This window comes from Maylandia zebra, linkage group LG10 (assembly GCF_041146795.1).
Source record: "Maylandia zebra isolate NMK-2024a linkage group LG10, Mzebra_GT3a, whole genome shotgun sequence".
NCBI classification, from domain to species: domain Eukaryota; kingdom Metazoa; phylum Chordata; class Actinopteri; order Cichliformes; family Cichlidae; genus Maylandia; species Maylandia zebra.
The window spans coordinates 17734488-17749428 of NC_135176.1; the positions used below are offsets into that span (position 1 = coordinate 17734488).

Consider the following 14941-nt stretch of genomic DNA (forward strand, 5'->3'; position numbering starts at 1 on the left):
CAGCATCAGAATTTGGTATAAACAATTTGAAAGCATGGATCCATCATACTTTTTGTCAGCAGTTCAGGCTGCTGGAGGTGGTGTAATGGTGTGAGAGATATTTTCTTGGCACACGTTGGGTCAATTAGTATCAGCGCTGTATTGTTTAAACACCACAGCCTGCCTGAGTGTTGTTGCTAATAATCTGTTTATGACCACTGTGTACCTATCTTCTGATGGCTGCTTGCAGCAGGACACTGCATCATGTCACAAAGCTCAAATCACCTCAAATTTTACTCAAATGTCTTCAACAATCACCAGATCTCAATCCAGTACAGCAACTTTGAGTTGTGGTGAAATGGGATATTTAGATCATGGATGTGCAGCCAACAAATGTACAGCCACTGCATGATGCAAAAAGGACCAAAATCTGTGAGGAATTATTCTAGCAGGTTGTTGAATCAATACCATAAAGAATTGTGGCAGCTCTTAAAGAAAAAGGAGGTCCAGCTGAGTACTGGACAGTACAAAGTGTACCTAATTAAGTGGCTGGTTAGTGTAGAAACTGCAGTATTTCAACATAATCAGTCGCAATGTGAACTAAAGCATAACCAAAAGCAACATGACTAAGTTTGGGTTACGGATCGTGCTTCGGGTTGTGCTTAAGCGTGGGTAACCTGCTTTTCCTTTGTAATTTCTTCTCTCCTTTTCTCTCTGCTATTCTTCCACCATCACCTCCTCCTCTTTCTTTCACAAAGGCCTCGCCACCATCTTCTTCTCCTCCCTCTTTTCCTTTCTTAGAATCAGCCTCTGCCTTCCTGCCAGTCTGCTTCCCTCTAAGCAACAGGAGATGAAAGGGAGAAAAGTACAATTTATATCTACCAAAATTGCTTTGATTAAAACAACAATGTCAGTGGCTTTATCTAACAGTCATTATGTCAATAATAGCCTTAGAAAATGTCAGAATCTATTTATTTATTTACAGCATGAATTGTTTGTCAAGCATGAATACACAGTTAAGGAGTTGAGGGAAAACTGATTTCAGTGACACATGTATTGCTTCCTCCCAAATTAATAAGTGAAATCAGAATTAAGCCAAACACCATAAAAATAAAAACCTTTGAGTGAAGCTCATTCTGCATTCATTCTATAAAGCATGTTATTGCGCTGCAGTTTATGTTATTTTGTCCATAATCTGTGGGCCTTGTGCTTCACAGACCTCATTTGTTTGCTCTCTGGTGCCCTCTGTGGCTGTGCAAAGTACTGTCTTCTTTGAGCTTCATGGGTAGATGACAGCTGTAGGAGAAGAGAACCGATTAGTAATTCAAGTCCACTCTAGACCAGGAGTGTCAAACAAAAGGTCCGTGGGCAGGAATTGGCCCAGTAAAGACTCAAATCTGGCTCACTGGAAGGCTTTGAAAAATGTGAAGAAGTGCATAGATTTTGAACTTTTAACTTTATTTTCATCAGTTTTACAGCTGGGCAAGCAATGAGCTACCAGAACCTTTTTCTGTAATTTTACACATTATTATGAAGAAAAACGTAAATGCACCATTAAACTGACATTTTTGTACATTAAAGACATCTCAGTGATTAAATCTTCAGTTAAATGTACTTTTCTGGTCTGGCCCACTTAAGATCAGAGTGTGCTATATGTGGCCCATGATGTAAAATGAGTTTGACATCCCTGCTGTCGACACATGATGTAAAGCTGCAGTAACTGTGACCTATGGTCTCTAAAACACAGTTTCACTTCAGCTTGCGCTCTGCAGAAACCTGTTTTGTTGCAACATACAGAGGAAAGTCCTTGACTTCCTTTTTTGCCTGAGCAGACTGACCTGTTATATAACAGGAGAATAAATGAGAGCTGCATGAAAAAAGCAGAAACACAGTATGCAGAGTATGTCATTAGAAGTATAACACTTACTGTAACACTTACCAGAGCATGTGTTTAGCAGTCAAGGATTAGTCGTTAACGGGTATTTGCTTAAGATTGTGACTGCTTACCTTAGCAATTTCTGACAGGTATGCCCGCCTCTCATCATTGGTTTTATGAAAAGCCTGAAATTTGGAAAAAACAGCAAGCTATACCGTCACAAATTTGTATTCATGAGCCACGCTTGTTCTATCAGGCAATAATCTATCTGCTCGTGGGTACAATGTGTGTATGTTTGTGTGTGCACTTCTCAAGTCTTCAATGTTAATTAGCAACAGGGATTACTGACTGCACGTGTCGTTTGCTAAACCAGCATTCAGCGAATATCTCTCTCTTTGTTGAGCAGAACAATAAACAAAACTAAATCTTTCTCAATCCACTGCTAATGGTGGCTACTCACAAGTAAACTATTTATTACCTGGAAAAAACTAAAGCTGCTTGTCTAAGAAATTAAAAAAAACAAAACATAAGTAGAACAGCAGACGTTGTGACCTCAAACAATCCCTCTCACTGTTCTATGTCAAAAGGGACAGCTAGGAGTCACACCTTTCCTTCTTGTTCAATTTGAAGATGACAATCCATTAGCTGACTCTGGAGGTCAGATTTCTCCCCGGTCAGGAGCTTCAGACGTTGTCTCAGTGTTTCCTGTGCCAAAGCGTTCCCGTTAATTAGAAACAAATCACGACAAAGAGGCCACAGAGTACGAGGGTGTCACGCTGCTGAATTACCAATCAGAATTACCAATTACCAACCACTGTGCTGCCTGACGGGATCAAACAATAGCAGCATCGTTAATGCAGAAAACACGAGTACAAAAATGGACTGAGCTCATACGTATTTTAATAACCATATAAACACATTAGCCCTGTGAAATGGTAAGATTTATAGCCCAGAAAAGACCAGTAAGACCTTTGCAATTTTCTAGGTTTGGAACAGTCTGCTTCTTTTCATTGTGCACCTGAGAGGAGAGTGTTTTAAGGTTGCAATACTTGAAATCTATGAGTACCACTCTCTGAATATCAGTCTGATGTCTTCGGATCAGCCAAGTGTTCTTTTCTGCTTGGTTAGATCACATTTTTTTTCTTCCTAATCATTAATTGTGTTAGAGTTGTATGCCACTAAGAGGATGCATTTGAGGCACTGAGATCACTAATCAGAAATATTCTTAGCCTCATTCTTTAGAGCTTTAGACATAGTAGCATGCTCTTGTATTGCTTACTTTACCAGAACACTTTCATTTACCTCCATATTAACAGTATCGTGATAACATTCCTCTCACATGCTCACTCTCTCATACTGTCATGCTCAGTTTGTCTAAAGACTTCCAGTATGCAATATTGTTTCCTTGGTTACACTAATAAGCATCTGTTAGCACTGCTCTAAGAAATACACACATATTTAGACTGTATTGTGCAACCTTTGGTGTGCCTTAAAGTATTGTAATTAGTGTGTATTACTCTCCCATGGTTTGTAATCCTGTGATTACAGCGCTGTGATTAAACTCTGGCTTATTCATCCTGCATCAGCAGGAGAATAGAGAGCAGCTGGCCAAACAGTTCTGCCTGTGCTGTCCACTCTCTTTAACCGATTCTGCATCTCTGGCTCTATCTTGTGGCGCGTGCTTCTGTCTTACACTTGCAGCTCCCTCTCGCTTTGTCAAACTGTCCTTGGAAAAAAAATATCAAATTTAACAAAACTGATAAAGACAAACCCTCAGTGGAAAATGAACATTTGCGCTCACCACTGGCATGTCCTCATACGACCGAATAGAAGCCAGTCGGTCTGCAAAAAAAAGCAAGAGCATTTGAGTATTATGTGTGTATGCATAATACTGAAAAAAAAAACTTCTCGAGATGGGTGGAAGTATTCCATCTTGTCTTATTTATTGCACTAAATGGAAAAAGAGAGTTTATTTGAAAAATAAATATTTTCCTCCCAAGTTGCCTATTTTACACGAGCAACATCATCATCACAAATGCTTCATGTATTGGAAATGTTGAGCTCATATATTTAAAAGAGTTTTTGTAGATGACACTACTCTTGATCTGGAGAAAGATAACCACACTATACACAGAGGTATAGTGTTGTTACTTACAAACACTTGTGAAAAAACTGCAACATAATGAATGTGCTTTCACAGTAAAGTTTTTTGAAAGCCTGAGAACTTACCCACAGGGTTTCCTCTTATGTCTTCCAGTCTCTCACGGATGAGTGAGATCTGCCGTTCCAGCTGCCCATTTAGCTCTACCTGTGTCTCATACCTTGTCCTCCACTCATTTCCTGATACATCAGCAGAAACATAGAAAACCATCATAATATAGTCCTTTTGAGGACTGAAGACATTACCGACAACAAAAAGAGAACCATGTCTGACCTTTATTTTTTTTTTCTGGAGGTCCTAATGTAATATCATGTGGTAAACAGTACTCAAGCTAACATACATTTACACACATACACTCACTAGACAGTTTATTACACCTGTTCAAGCGCTCTTTAGCACGGATATTTAGTCAACCAATTGACCAACCAATTCTACCAGTCACTTTAATTTTGCTTACCTTCCCCATCAACACTGTGCAGTCTTTCTTGGAGTTCACTCGTGGTACTCCGCAGATCAGACACTGACTCTTCAAGCATTTCTCTACGACCAAGAACTAAATTATACTATTCTTGCAGTGTGTAAGTTAACATTTATTTAAACAAACAAAAAAGGTCTTTCTGTTGTTATTTCAGACTTACTTCATCCCCCTCTCCTTTTCCAGTTCTACCTGCAGCCGTGCCAACGCGTATTTACAGTCCTCGCTAGCTTTAGCCATGTTTCTGAAAAAAATCTAAGCTTTGTTTGGGTTTCTACGGAAACCGCCGTTTCCGGTGTTGTGCCAAAAAGTGATCGCGTGCCAAAAAATGATATCCAGTGTTTTTTGTGTTTTTTATGTGGAATATCTTTACGTATCTTGGTAGAGAGACCTCCGTGAACAGGGTTTACAAAGGGGTTATATATCAAATCATAAAATTAGATGTTTTTTTAAGTATCTTTATAACTCCCTCTATTGTACTTACATTATAACCAACCCGGTCCATTTTGTCCACTTAAAGTATGTTTACAGAACTATTGTTATATTTGTTGCAATATCTGCTATCCTCTTGGCCAGATTACTCTTAAAAACACGTTTTTAATATCAACCAGATTTTTATAACTGGAAAAATTAAGGATATATAGAAGTCACTGCCAAAAACAGACGCTTCTACCTTGTTACACGAATGTTGTTTGTGGCTCAAGATGACTTGATATCCTCCACGAGGGATACATGTGACATATGTTTCACATATTATAGACCAACAAGTTATTCATAGTTTAAATACGTGCAGTTTTTGGCAGACGACCTTTTTTTTTTTGGCACAGCTTATCAGGAAACGTCGACAAGGGCGCAGGAGTTTTTGGTTTGTTGCTTTTCTGTTTTCCTGACAGACATTTTATAAATTCATCTCTTGCTTAAATGCGCCTAAAAACGTTTAATCACATTAGTAAAAGAATACATACATTCAAGGCTGAAGACTATCTGTACATATAACATGAATATCTTAATATCTGTATATAAATGAAACACAGACTTAAATAACTTAAAATTAGAAGCAAAACTCCATTCAGTGTTAAATTAATTCTAGTATGTTCACATGGACATGACAAAATATAGCAAAGAACTGAAAGGTCTATTTTTCATAAGATCCCTATCAAAGATAAAACATGCAGGAAGGCATTAAGATGCACTGGAAATCTATTTTTTCTTTTCTTCTTCCTTGTTCTTCTGTACATCTTTTGCCTCAGCCTCATCCTCTTGTACTTCCTTCTGCAACTTTTTCTCTTCATTTGATTTTGCGGCCAATTCCTTGGCCGTGCATTTGCCGGCCTTCTTGAAAAAGGCTTTGATGCCTACATTATCGATGTTGTTTGCAGTCACGCCAATGTTGATCACCGACTGGAGACCAGTGTCTGTGGCTTCGCCTGCATTGTTGCCGTACCTTCACCACAATTAATGTGGTGAGGTTACAGAAATGGTGGTAGAGTTGTGTGATGGAAGAAAATTTAATGAGCATGTGAATTGAAATCTGGGGCAAGTTTGTTTACTACAGTCATTCACATAAAAAAGACAAAAGAATTAGGAAAACACAGTCATATCATTATTTATAGCTGTTTATTAACAACAAACTATGGAAAATATCTACAGATAAATAGTATGAAGAGCATAAGCATCACCACCCAGCACAAGCTGACATGTAACAGTAACATGGACAGACCCAGAAAGACACCTGATATTTATATTGTGTCTACACAGAAGCCACAGCTCAAACAGAACATTAGCCCAGTAGCACCAACTCCAGGGATGTATTTGTCTACACAGAAGGTGTTCAGACATATCACTGAGTGTAGGTCACCTATGTTTTCAAAGCCATTACTGTTCTTTGAATAACACACAGAGGGAATTAGACACGAAGCATAAAAGCAGTGTTGCATTTATGGGGCTAGAGCAAAGGAAACACCCAATCTGTTACGTATCCTGTTTAGGCAAGGTTTTAAATTACAAAGAGTCAAAACAGAAACCAAAACACATACTTTCTGTGTCTGACATGTATGACTAAGAAATGCCATTTTGATTAAGTTAGTTCCGCGTTATGTTGTTGTATTTATCTTGTTGACAGTTTACTGCTGTGTGCATGAAAGGGTTGAGCAGGTACACGTGTTAGTTTACAAGCCTTTTCCTTTAGTCCGCTGTGCAGTCATATGTTTCTGGACAAGTTTAAAAGATTCTCTAAGCCCCTAAATCTGAAAAGAAATAGGTGTGAAAAGCAGGTCAGAGCACCACCATCCCAAGAAGAAAGAGGCAAAGTAGGTAAGAATCAGACTGGTTTCTGATCCAGCTTGGTACTGATGTTTAAAATGACCAAACAGGTTCAGAAACAAGATGGAAACAAAAGATAACATTAATCCACTCATGATACTAAAGCATGAATTAATTAAAATATATGAACTTACTTGTACGTGACAGTTGAGACCGTCTCTGCTGCCACACTTTTCCCAACAAGTTTTGCTCCAGTCTCCAGACTGGACCAAATGGTAGCCAAACCTAGTTCAAAATATCACCGATTTTAGAAACCTTATACTTTAGAACTTTAATGTGATAGTTAGTGCTAGTGATGATATGAGAATTGTATCAGTCTATGCACAATTTTTTAACTGATTAACATTTAGTGTCTTGAAAAAACATCTGCCCTCTCCTTGAGTTTTTGCATATTTGTCACGCAGGTGTTGTTTCAGATCATCAATCAAATTTTAATATTGGACAAAGATAAGTAAATGCCCTCTAAACCTAATAACTGGTTCTGTTAGCTTTAAGTTCAGACTTTCACTATGGCACTTCAAGACATTTATTTGGGGGGTTTTAATCATTCAGACGTGGACTTGCTGGTGAGTTTCAGGTCACTGTCCTGCTGCATAACTCAAACACAGTTCTGCTTCAGGATGTGAACTGATGGCCTGATATTCTCCTTCAAGATTTTCTAATACAGAGCATAATTGATTTCCATCAAGTTCTCCAGGTCCTGAAGCATCAAACCAGTCTCCAGACCATCACACTACCACCACCATGTTTGACTAATAGTATGATCTTCTTTTTACTAATGCTATGTTAGCTTTATGGCAGACAAGAGGATTCAAACCCTCCAAAAAATTGTCTCATCAATTCACAGAATATTTTTCCAAAAGTCTTGAGAATCATCAGGATGTTTTTTTTTTTTGGTAAATGTGAAACAAGTCCACTCATTTCAGTACTTTTTTTTTACTGCACTGTAACCTTGTTGTGAACATCCTGAAGTCTTGTACATACCATGCACAGTGCTGACCGCTACAAACTTGGCTCCATCCATTTTGGAAGCTTGGCCGTCTTCTTTCTTCTTCAAAGCTTCTGGAACCAGTTTTGCACCATGTTTCTTCACATGAGGTGCCATCTTTTCTGCCAGTTTTTCTGCCACTGTGCCTACACCATTCACTAAAGATACAGAAAGGTAATCATTATTATTTTGGAAGTAGAGTTCAGAGATTCCATGACTTAAAAACATGATGTCTTGGATTATTTCAAAGTAGTGCTCACCCAAGAACTGGCTGACTCGAACAGCACCCCCAGTGGCCTTTCTGGCCATCTCCAGACGTTTGGTGGTACTGGGGCTGACCTCTGAAGGAGTCTCTTCAGGTGTGAGTTGGTCTCGAATCTTGGCTGCTCCTTTGTGAATGGCCCTACCAGTAGCTTCTGCTCCTTTTATCAGTGAATCACTCAACCGAAGCGCTCCTATGGAGATATATTTGAGATAGTGAATGTACAACAGCAAAGAAACTGTCATTTAAAAAATTTCTAATAAAACTATATGAAAGCTATTTCAACAACATTTTCTTTGAAGCACTGAAGGGCATTACAAAGATAAACAACACCCACTAGTGGGCATTTTTTTATACAGAGGGATGTCTAATGTATAAGAATTCAATACAACACTTTGAAGGGATATATACAAGTTATTTTTTTCCCCTTCATTAGGACTCTTGCTTATAAACTCACCTGTCAAGATTCCTTGACCCATCTTCTCACTCCATCCAGGAAGTGGTAGTTTTTCCTGCTCTCCTGCTGATGTAGTCGGTTCTACTTGCTCTTTTGTGGGATTAAGGGGGACTTTCGTACTCAAGTTGACTACCTCTGACTCTGTGCCCTCTGGACCCTGTTAAGTCAAGGGACAAAAACAGTGGGTGGGTTGCTTTAAAAAAAAAAAAAAAAAAGTACGCCCAAACAGAGTTGGCATATTTTTTTACCTACAACATGACATAACCACTTCATTCCTCCTGTGTCAAAGAAGTGTCAAAGAAAAATGTGTTTCTAGTATATCTAGTGTAACAACTTAAACCAGCCACAACATGAGTTTTCAGTTTCCACAAAAAGGTTCAATTAATGCTTTTACTAAGACAACTCACTAAGACACTGAGTTTGTTTTGCATCGTTTCCAGTTATTAAATCAGGGCTTGTTTAAATGCATGGACACAATATAACAAACTGCTTTGAATGTAGAATTTCACAAGGCTTTTAATTCAGTTTGACAGTTTTGGGTAGTTTTACAGCTAACCTTTGTGATAGAGACAATAAGACAGGTAAAAATGGAGAGATAAAATCATTACACCCTCACATACCCAATGATCATTTTTGGGCACAAATAAATAGCAGACCTCAAAAAGCTTCATCTTCCCTGTACTAGTTAGCAAATTGACAGTATATGTATGTATAAAATTTCCAAGGCGCCATCAGGAGCTACTACCTACAAGGTCTTTCTGTTTCCAAACCAGGAGAAACATCCTATAAAAATTGCACCAAAGCTCCGCTCCAACACATACACACCCTTGCATTTGTTTCCTAAAGGAAGTAAAAGCTGACCTGGATCCTGAATTCAGCAAGCTGTGACAGGAGGTCCTGAAAAGTCTGCAGGTCTGCAGGAGGCAGTTCAGAAGACAACACTATACCCGCATAGCACCCTGGCATTTCTGCCAAGGAGTCAGGGAACATAAAGATCCCGGAGTTAGCCAGCAGCACTGGGGTGTCTTTTGTCAGTGGGTACATCCAATCGCATACCTGGAAAACACAATGACATTAAAATATGTAGGTGATGAATGTTAAGAGTCCTTGAAATTAGATCCACATCTGCTGTTTATAACAGAAACCTGAAATCTTTAATATGACACAGAGAGTGAGAAATGACAACATCTGCTGAGTGTTTGTTTCCATGAGGGGGAATATGTCCCATATGCAATTTATTTCATCAAATAACTTCACTGGAAGATATTATAAGATTTGGTTTGAAGGGTTTCCCAAGGATTTGTGCTTTCTTTTTCTCTTTTGAGCATAAAACTGTACTCTCATTTCCAAGTATTTACAATTTCCTCTAGTCTGTTTATAGACACGTTGTAGGATTTAAGGATTCAGGATTAATGTCACTTCTCAACTGAGGCAAAATACAGACACTTGCTGCATCGTACCACTGGTATGCCGGCTGATAACATGACCCCTGTGAGGGCACAGGACACTGAACAGCAATACAACAGAAGCGCAGAGTCATCTGTTAATGGGACCATTGTCTTGGCCCAAAACAAAGCAAGGACAGAATACAGGAGCAGCCTACCAGCCTGGTCGGGTGGGAAACAAGAGTCATGGGTTGCAGTGCAGTTTACAGCACAGCATAATACAGGCTTTGTAAAGGTGCCAGAATAGATTGGTATTTTATATAAACTCAATACAAAAGCCATCACACAGAAGGTTGCCAGAAAGCACAAAGTAAAAAGGATATGAATGGATATAAAGTAGATAAAATCACACTGTTGCACAGGAAAGATTAAGCAACGAATATCTGCTCTATAGATGAACAAGCTATAATAAGTCTCAAATGAAACAGTCTAGTTTTCTGTTAAATGAAAACTAGACTGTTATTCATTTAAGAGTCTAATAAATAATAAGCATTTGTACTTCAGCAACCAATTTCATCTGCAACATTGCTGTTTCAGTGTAACAACAATGATGGGATTGCAAGCTGAGGGTGAAGCATTTGGGCAATCTATCAATTGGTGGCATGATTAAAACTTAATATGTAACTATTTTAATATTTTTTTTAAAAAATGTTAAAGGCCTTTTTTCAGAAAAGAAATACATCTAATCCACCATTTGTTGCTAAAAAAAAAAAGGTGTAAGAAATCAGTTAACAACACTGCCTTTTTAGCATTCAGTTCCAACATTTTGTAGACACACATACTTATTGTTGAACTAAACATATCCATAAATTGCAGTCTACAAAAAAACTTAAGACTTTATAATACCATAATTTACTAATAAAAGTGGCACCTTTTAATTTTCTCACACTACATTACTATAAAAAGTAAGTATAAATTACGTAAACCTTGCATATAGCATAAATTATAATATGAAACATGAGTCCCACACTGTCTTGTTCGACTTGTACATAAAAAAATACATTTAAAAGGTGTATTTATTATTGTAGGGAACTTCTCTTGTGTTTTAAGTGGTTAAGGAATGTGTCAAAAACACGTCATCATTTGTAAGAGGAACATTTCTTTGACTCAGAGTTATGAAAGGCTTCTCAAACAGAAGAAACAATTCCCCTGGGGTCACACCTGCTTGCTCTTCAGGACACACGCCCAAAATAAAAATGCTTTTCTAAAATACACACTCTCACAGGTTAACATACACTTAACAATAAATATACTTACATGTAAAAACACTGCAGGTTTTTCAGCAGGGGAATCCTGCTGACTGTTCACCACAATGATGCGAAGGTAGCCTGGAGAGGAGAGTGAGCTGACTTGCCCGTTTGGTGCCACAAAAAACAGCTGCACCCCGGAAGGGATGCACAGCAGTTCAGTTCCATTTTCTCCTGCTACTGCTGCAGTCTGTCTTCCTGGACAAAAGCCACCTTCAACAGGAGCATAAGCCAGGATACGGTGCCCATCTGTGGGCTGTGGTGTGTATGCTGGAGGCTGCTCTGCTGGACTGGCCATGGCTATAGTTTTTGAAACCACTGCAGGGAGTGTGTCTGGAGCAGGAGGGGTCGCAGGACTGACAGGGACTGTGTTGGGGGTTGGGACAATGTTGTGGGTGGTAGCAGGTATGGTGGGGTAGAGATGGTGGACAGAGTTTTGGGGAGGCTGGCCGTTAGGTGCCAGGTCTGGATAAAGTTGGGGAACAGAAAGATCCTTCAACAGCTGGTCTCTCTGGTTTGCTGTTATAGTAAGCTGAGATGTTTCCAGGTCAGAAAGGTGGTTCTCAATTGTCTTTAAAGTATCCCTCATCTTCTGTTGAAGCCGCCGGGCTGTGTCCCAGTTCGCTCCCTGCTGCCGCTGCCCTCCAGTGGGAACCTCCAGTCCCTGAGTGAGGTGCAGCCGACCCTTCCTGTAATACTCGAGGGCCTCGGCTCTTTTCTCTGCCTCTTCAGCAGCCAGTCCACGACTCAAAGAATGAAACGCCAGCTCATACTGGTCCCTGATGAGCAGTAATTCAGCAGGTTCACCCATTGCCTACCACTGAGGAAAGGGCGCAAGAAAACTAGAGAGGAGATAATGAAAGCTTGTTAGCTCTCTTCTGTGTGTGTATAGTGTATAGTACCTGTTCTAGAAAGAAAATGTAGTCAGTGGCACTAATTCAGATCTTACGTACTCTGTGACAGCAGCGTTTATGAGTTACGTGAGAAAAATCTCAGCAATGTAACTGTTATTGGCAGCTGTTGCCAGCAGAGAGGTTAAACGGCAGGTTTTACCTGAACAACAAGACCTGCGTGCGAGCTTTCTAAAGCTTTCCCACACATCACTGGGAGACTACTAGGAAACTGAACTTCAATTACTGCCAAAAAAAAAGAAAATGCTTCAAAGAGTCGTTATTTGAATCTTCAAGTGTTCTACTGACATTTAGGTTTGAAAATCCCCTCCTCATATCAGTTTTCTCTTAACTCTGCGGCGTCTTCTTGCGCTCCACCAGCCTCGCGCATCAAAGTAACAGGTGTTGTGCCAAAAAGTGATTGTCTGCCAGAAACTGATTGCCGTCCGCGGGAGCGCGCGCAGCTGCTTAAAGCTGCAGCGCCCGGATTACTTGCGTTGCCAGCTACTTCCGTGCAACTGATATAACGTGGGGGGGAAAACCCAAACACATTTATGCCTTTGTTATTAGGCAAAGGTATGCATTTATGGAGCTTTAACGTTTCTTGTAACCGAATTATGACGCTATCAGAAGGTTGCTTTCAGTGTGTAGCGCAGTCACGAATGACTACACGCATCACGATGGAATAATTAATGCCTACAGGTTTAGTATGTCTACTCTCGTTGTTCATATTTGTTATAAGACTGTCGAATAGTAGTTAAAACAATAAAGACCTATTGTGCCAGTATCACCATGACTCTTTCTTGTTTGTGCAGAATAACGACTGAGAACATGGCATTTTAGCGCTACCAAAAAGTGATTGTGGCCTATAACTTGTCACTGAAACAATATTTCTGCTTCAAACTTGTTGGATATATTCCAGAAGGGTTACATGTGATATATTATATCCCAAAACCTCTCCAAGAACTGCTGAATAACTTGTACAGGAACAATAACACTGATAATATGCCATTTTCAAGCTGCCAAAAAGTGATTGTGGCCTATATCTTGTCACTGAAACAATATTTCTGCTTCAAACTTGCTGCATGTCATTCTGAAGGGTCCTATGTGACACATTATATCTCAAACAGTCCCTTAGAACTGCTGGATAACCTGTAAAGGAACATTAACTTTGATAATATGCCATTTTCAGCCTGCCAAAAAGTGATTGTGGCCTATATCTTGTTAATGAAATACTATTTCTGCTTCAAACTTGCTGCATGTCATTCTGAAGGGTCCTATGTGACACATTATATCCCAAACAGTCCCTTAGAACTGCTGAATAACCATTAAGGGAACGATAAAACTGATAATATGCAATTTCCAACCTGCCAAAAAGTGATTGCCGCCTATATCTTGTCACTGAAACAATATTTCTGCTTCAAAATTGTTGGATATCCTCCAGAAGGGTTACATGTGATATATTATATCCCAAACAGTCTCCAAGAACTGCTGAATAACTTTTCAAATAACATTAATACGATAATATGTCATTTTTGACCTGCCAAAAAGTGATTGTGGACTATAACTTGTCACTGAGATACTATTTCTGCTTCAAACTTGGTGGATGTCATTCAGAAGGGTCATATGTCAAATATTACATCTCAAACAGTCCCTCAGAACTGCTAAATTACCATTAAGGGAACAATAAAACTGACAATATGCAATTTTCAACCTGCCAAAAAGTGATTGTGGCCTATATCTTGTCACTGAAACAATATTTCTGCTTCAAACCTGTTGGGTATCATCCAAAAGGATGATATGTGGCACATCATATCCCAAACAGTCTCTAAGAAATGCTGAATAACTTTTAAAGGAACATTAACATTGCTAATATGCCATTTTCAGCCTGCCAAAAAGTGATTGCCACCTATATCTTGTCACTGAAACAATGTTTCTGCTTCAAAATTTTTGGATATTATCCAGAAGGGTTACATGTGACATATTATATCCCAAACACTCTCCAAGAACTGCTGAATAACTTTTAAAGGAACATTAACATTGATAATATGCCATTTTCAGCCTGCCAAAAAGTGATTGCCGCCTATATCTTGTCACTGAAATACTATTTCTGCTTCAAACTTGCTGCATGTCATTCAGATGGGTCATATGTCAAATATTATATCTCAAAGAGTCCCTTAGAACTGCTGAATAACTTGTACAAGAACAATAACACTGATAATATGCAATATTCAAGCTGCCAAAAAGTGATTGTGGACTATAACTTGTCACTGAAACAATATTTCTGCTTCAAACTTGTTGGATATATTCCAGAAGGGTTACATGTGATATATTATATCTCAGCCCTGCAAGACCAAAAAAACCCCATTTGTTTGTGAAGCATGCTGGTCAGAGGGTCGCTGTCAATTTTTCAATGTTTTGGAAATGTTTCTTGTTTTGTATCGTTAGAATAGAATAGAATAGAATTCAACTTTATTGTCATTGCACATGCACAGGTACAGGGCAACGAAATGCAGTCTCCTATAATATTTATTGGTTGTTTATTTGTTTATTAATTCATTAATTTATGTTCGTGTTGCTGTGTGTGTTTCTGTGTTGTTCACAAGTTCAGCTTTGATTGCAATTTTTTTGTAGGATGATTCAATTATTTTGTGTTTCCTAACATGTTAGCATAGTTACTGTATGCAAAGAATTAATATATATGTTGTTCCATGGTTTACTGGTGTTGAGCTTCCGCTATACCCCCTGTTTCTGGTCTATTTGTTAGTTTATTTTAACTGGTGGTTTCTTCTTTAATTGGATGTAATTGTTATTTGTTTTTGGTTTTCATTTCAATTAA

General features: G+C 38.8%; 2 protein-coding genes across 8 annotated transcripts in view; both read right to left on the reverse strand.

Annotated features, from left to right (window-relative positions):
* dclk1a (doublecortin-like kinase 1a) overlaps window positions 1-4183 on the reverse strand; it is a 59841-nt gene extending 55658 nt beyond the window's left edge. For 2 of the 4 annotated variants that reach the window (XM_076889223.1, XM_076889226.1), the window contains exons 1-4: window positions 4085-4181; window positions 3657-3697; window positions 1199-3581; window positions 657-815 (exon numbers count right to left, since the gene is read on the reverse strand). The gene's annotated coding sequence lies outside the window, so the exon portion shown is untranslated. Of the gene's footprint in view, window positions 1-656; window positions 816-1198; window positions 3582-3656; window positions 3698-4084 lie in introns of all 4 variants that reach the window. The other 2 variants (XM_076889225.1, XM_076889224.1) reach the window with 2 other exon arrangements.
* Window positions 4184-4736: 553 nt separating this feature from the next.
* On the reverse strand, window positions 4737-12492 carry sparta (spartin a). 4 transcript variants are annotated; one of them, XM_004550120.4, is made up of 8 exons: window positions 12412-12492; window positions 11223-12054; window positions 9382-9576; window positions 8521-8677; window positions 8062-8256; window positions 7798-7959; window positions 6948-7038; window positions 4737-5935 (listed from the first exon to the last, which is right to left on the reverse strand). In XM_004550120.4, the coding sequence occupies exons 2-8, from the start codon at window positions 12021-12023 to the stop codon at window positions 5692-5694; spliced, it is 1845 nt and encodes a 614-aa protein (XP_004550177.1). In that variant the 5' UTR covers window positions 12024-12054; window positions 12412-12492; the 3' UTR covers window positions 4737-5691. The 4 variants fall into 4 exon arrangements, with proteins under 4 accessions (XP_004550177.1, XP_076745343.1, XP_076745342.1 ...); XM_076889228.1 differs by having other exon boundaries at window positions 12266-12477; XM_076889227.1 differs by having other exon boundaries at window positions 12166-12477.
* Window positions 12493-14941: the final 2449 nt, after the last annotated feature.

Bases quoted from the DNA above. Each gene is read 5' to 3' on its own strand.
- sparta (XM_004550120.4), bottom strand. From the start codon at position 12,023: ATGGGTGAACCTGCTGAATTACTGCTCATCAGGGACCAGTATGAGCTG. The intron at 7,960-8,061 runs GTGAGCACTACT...CTGTATCTTTAG, and splicing joins TCGAGTCAGCCAGTTCTTGG to TGAATGGTGTAGGCACAGTG. The intron at 7,039-7,797 runs GTATGTACAAGA...ATTTTGAACTAG, and splicing joins AGCGGTCAGCACTGTGCATG to GTTTGGCTACCATTTGGTCC.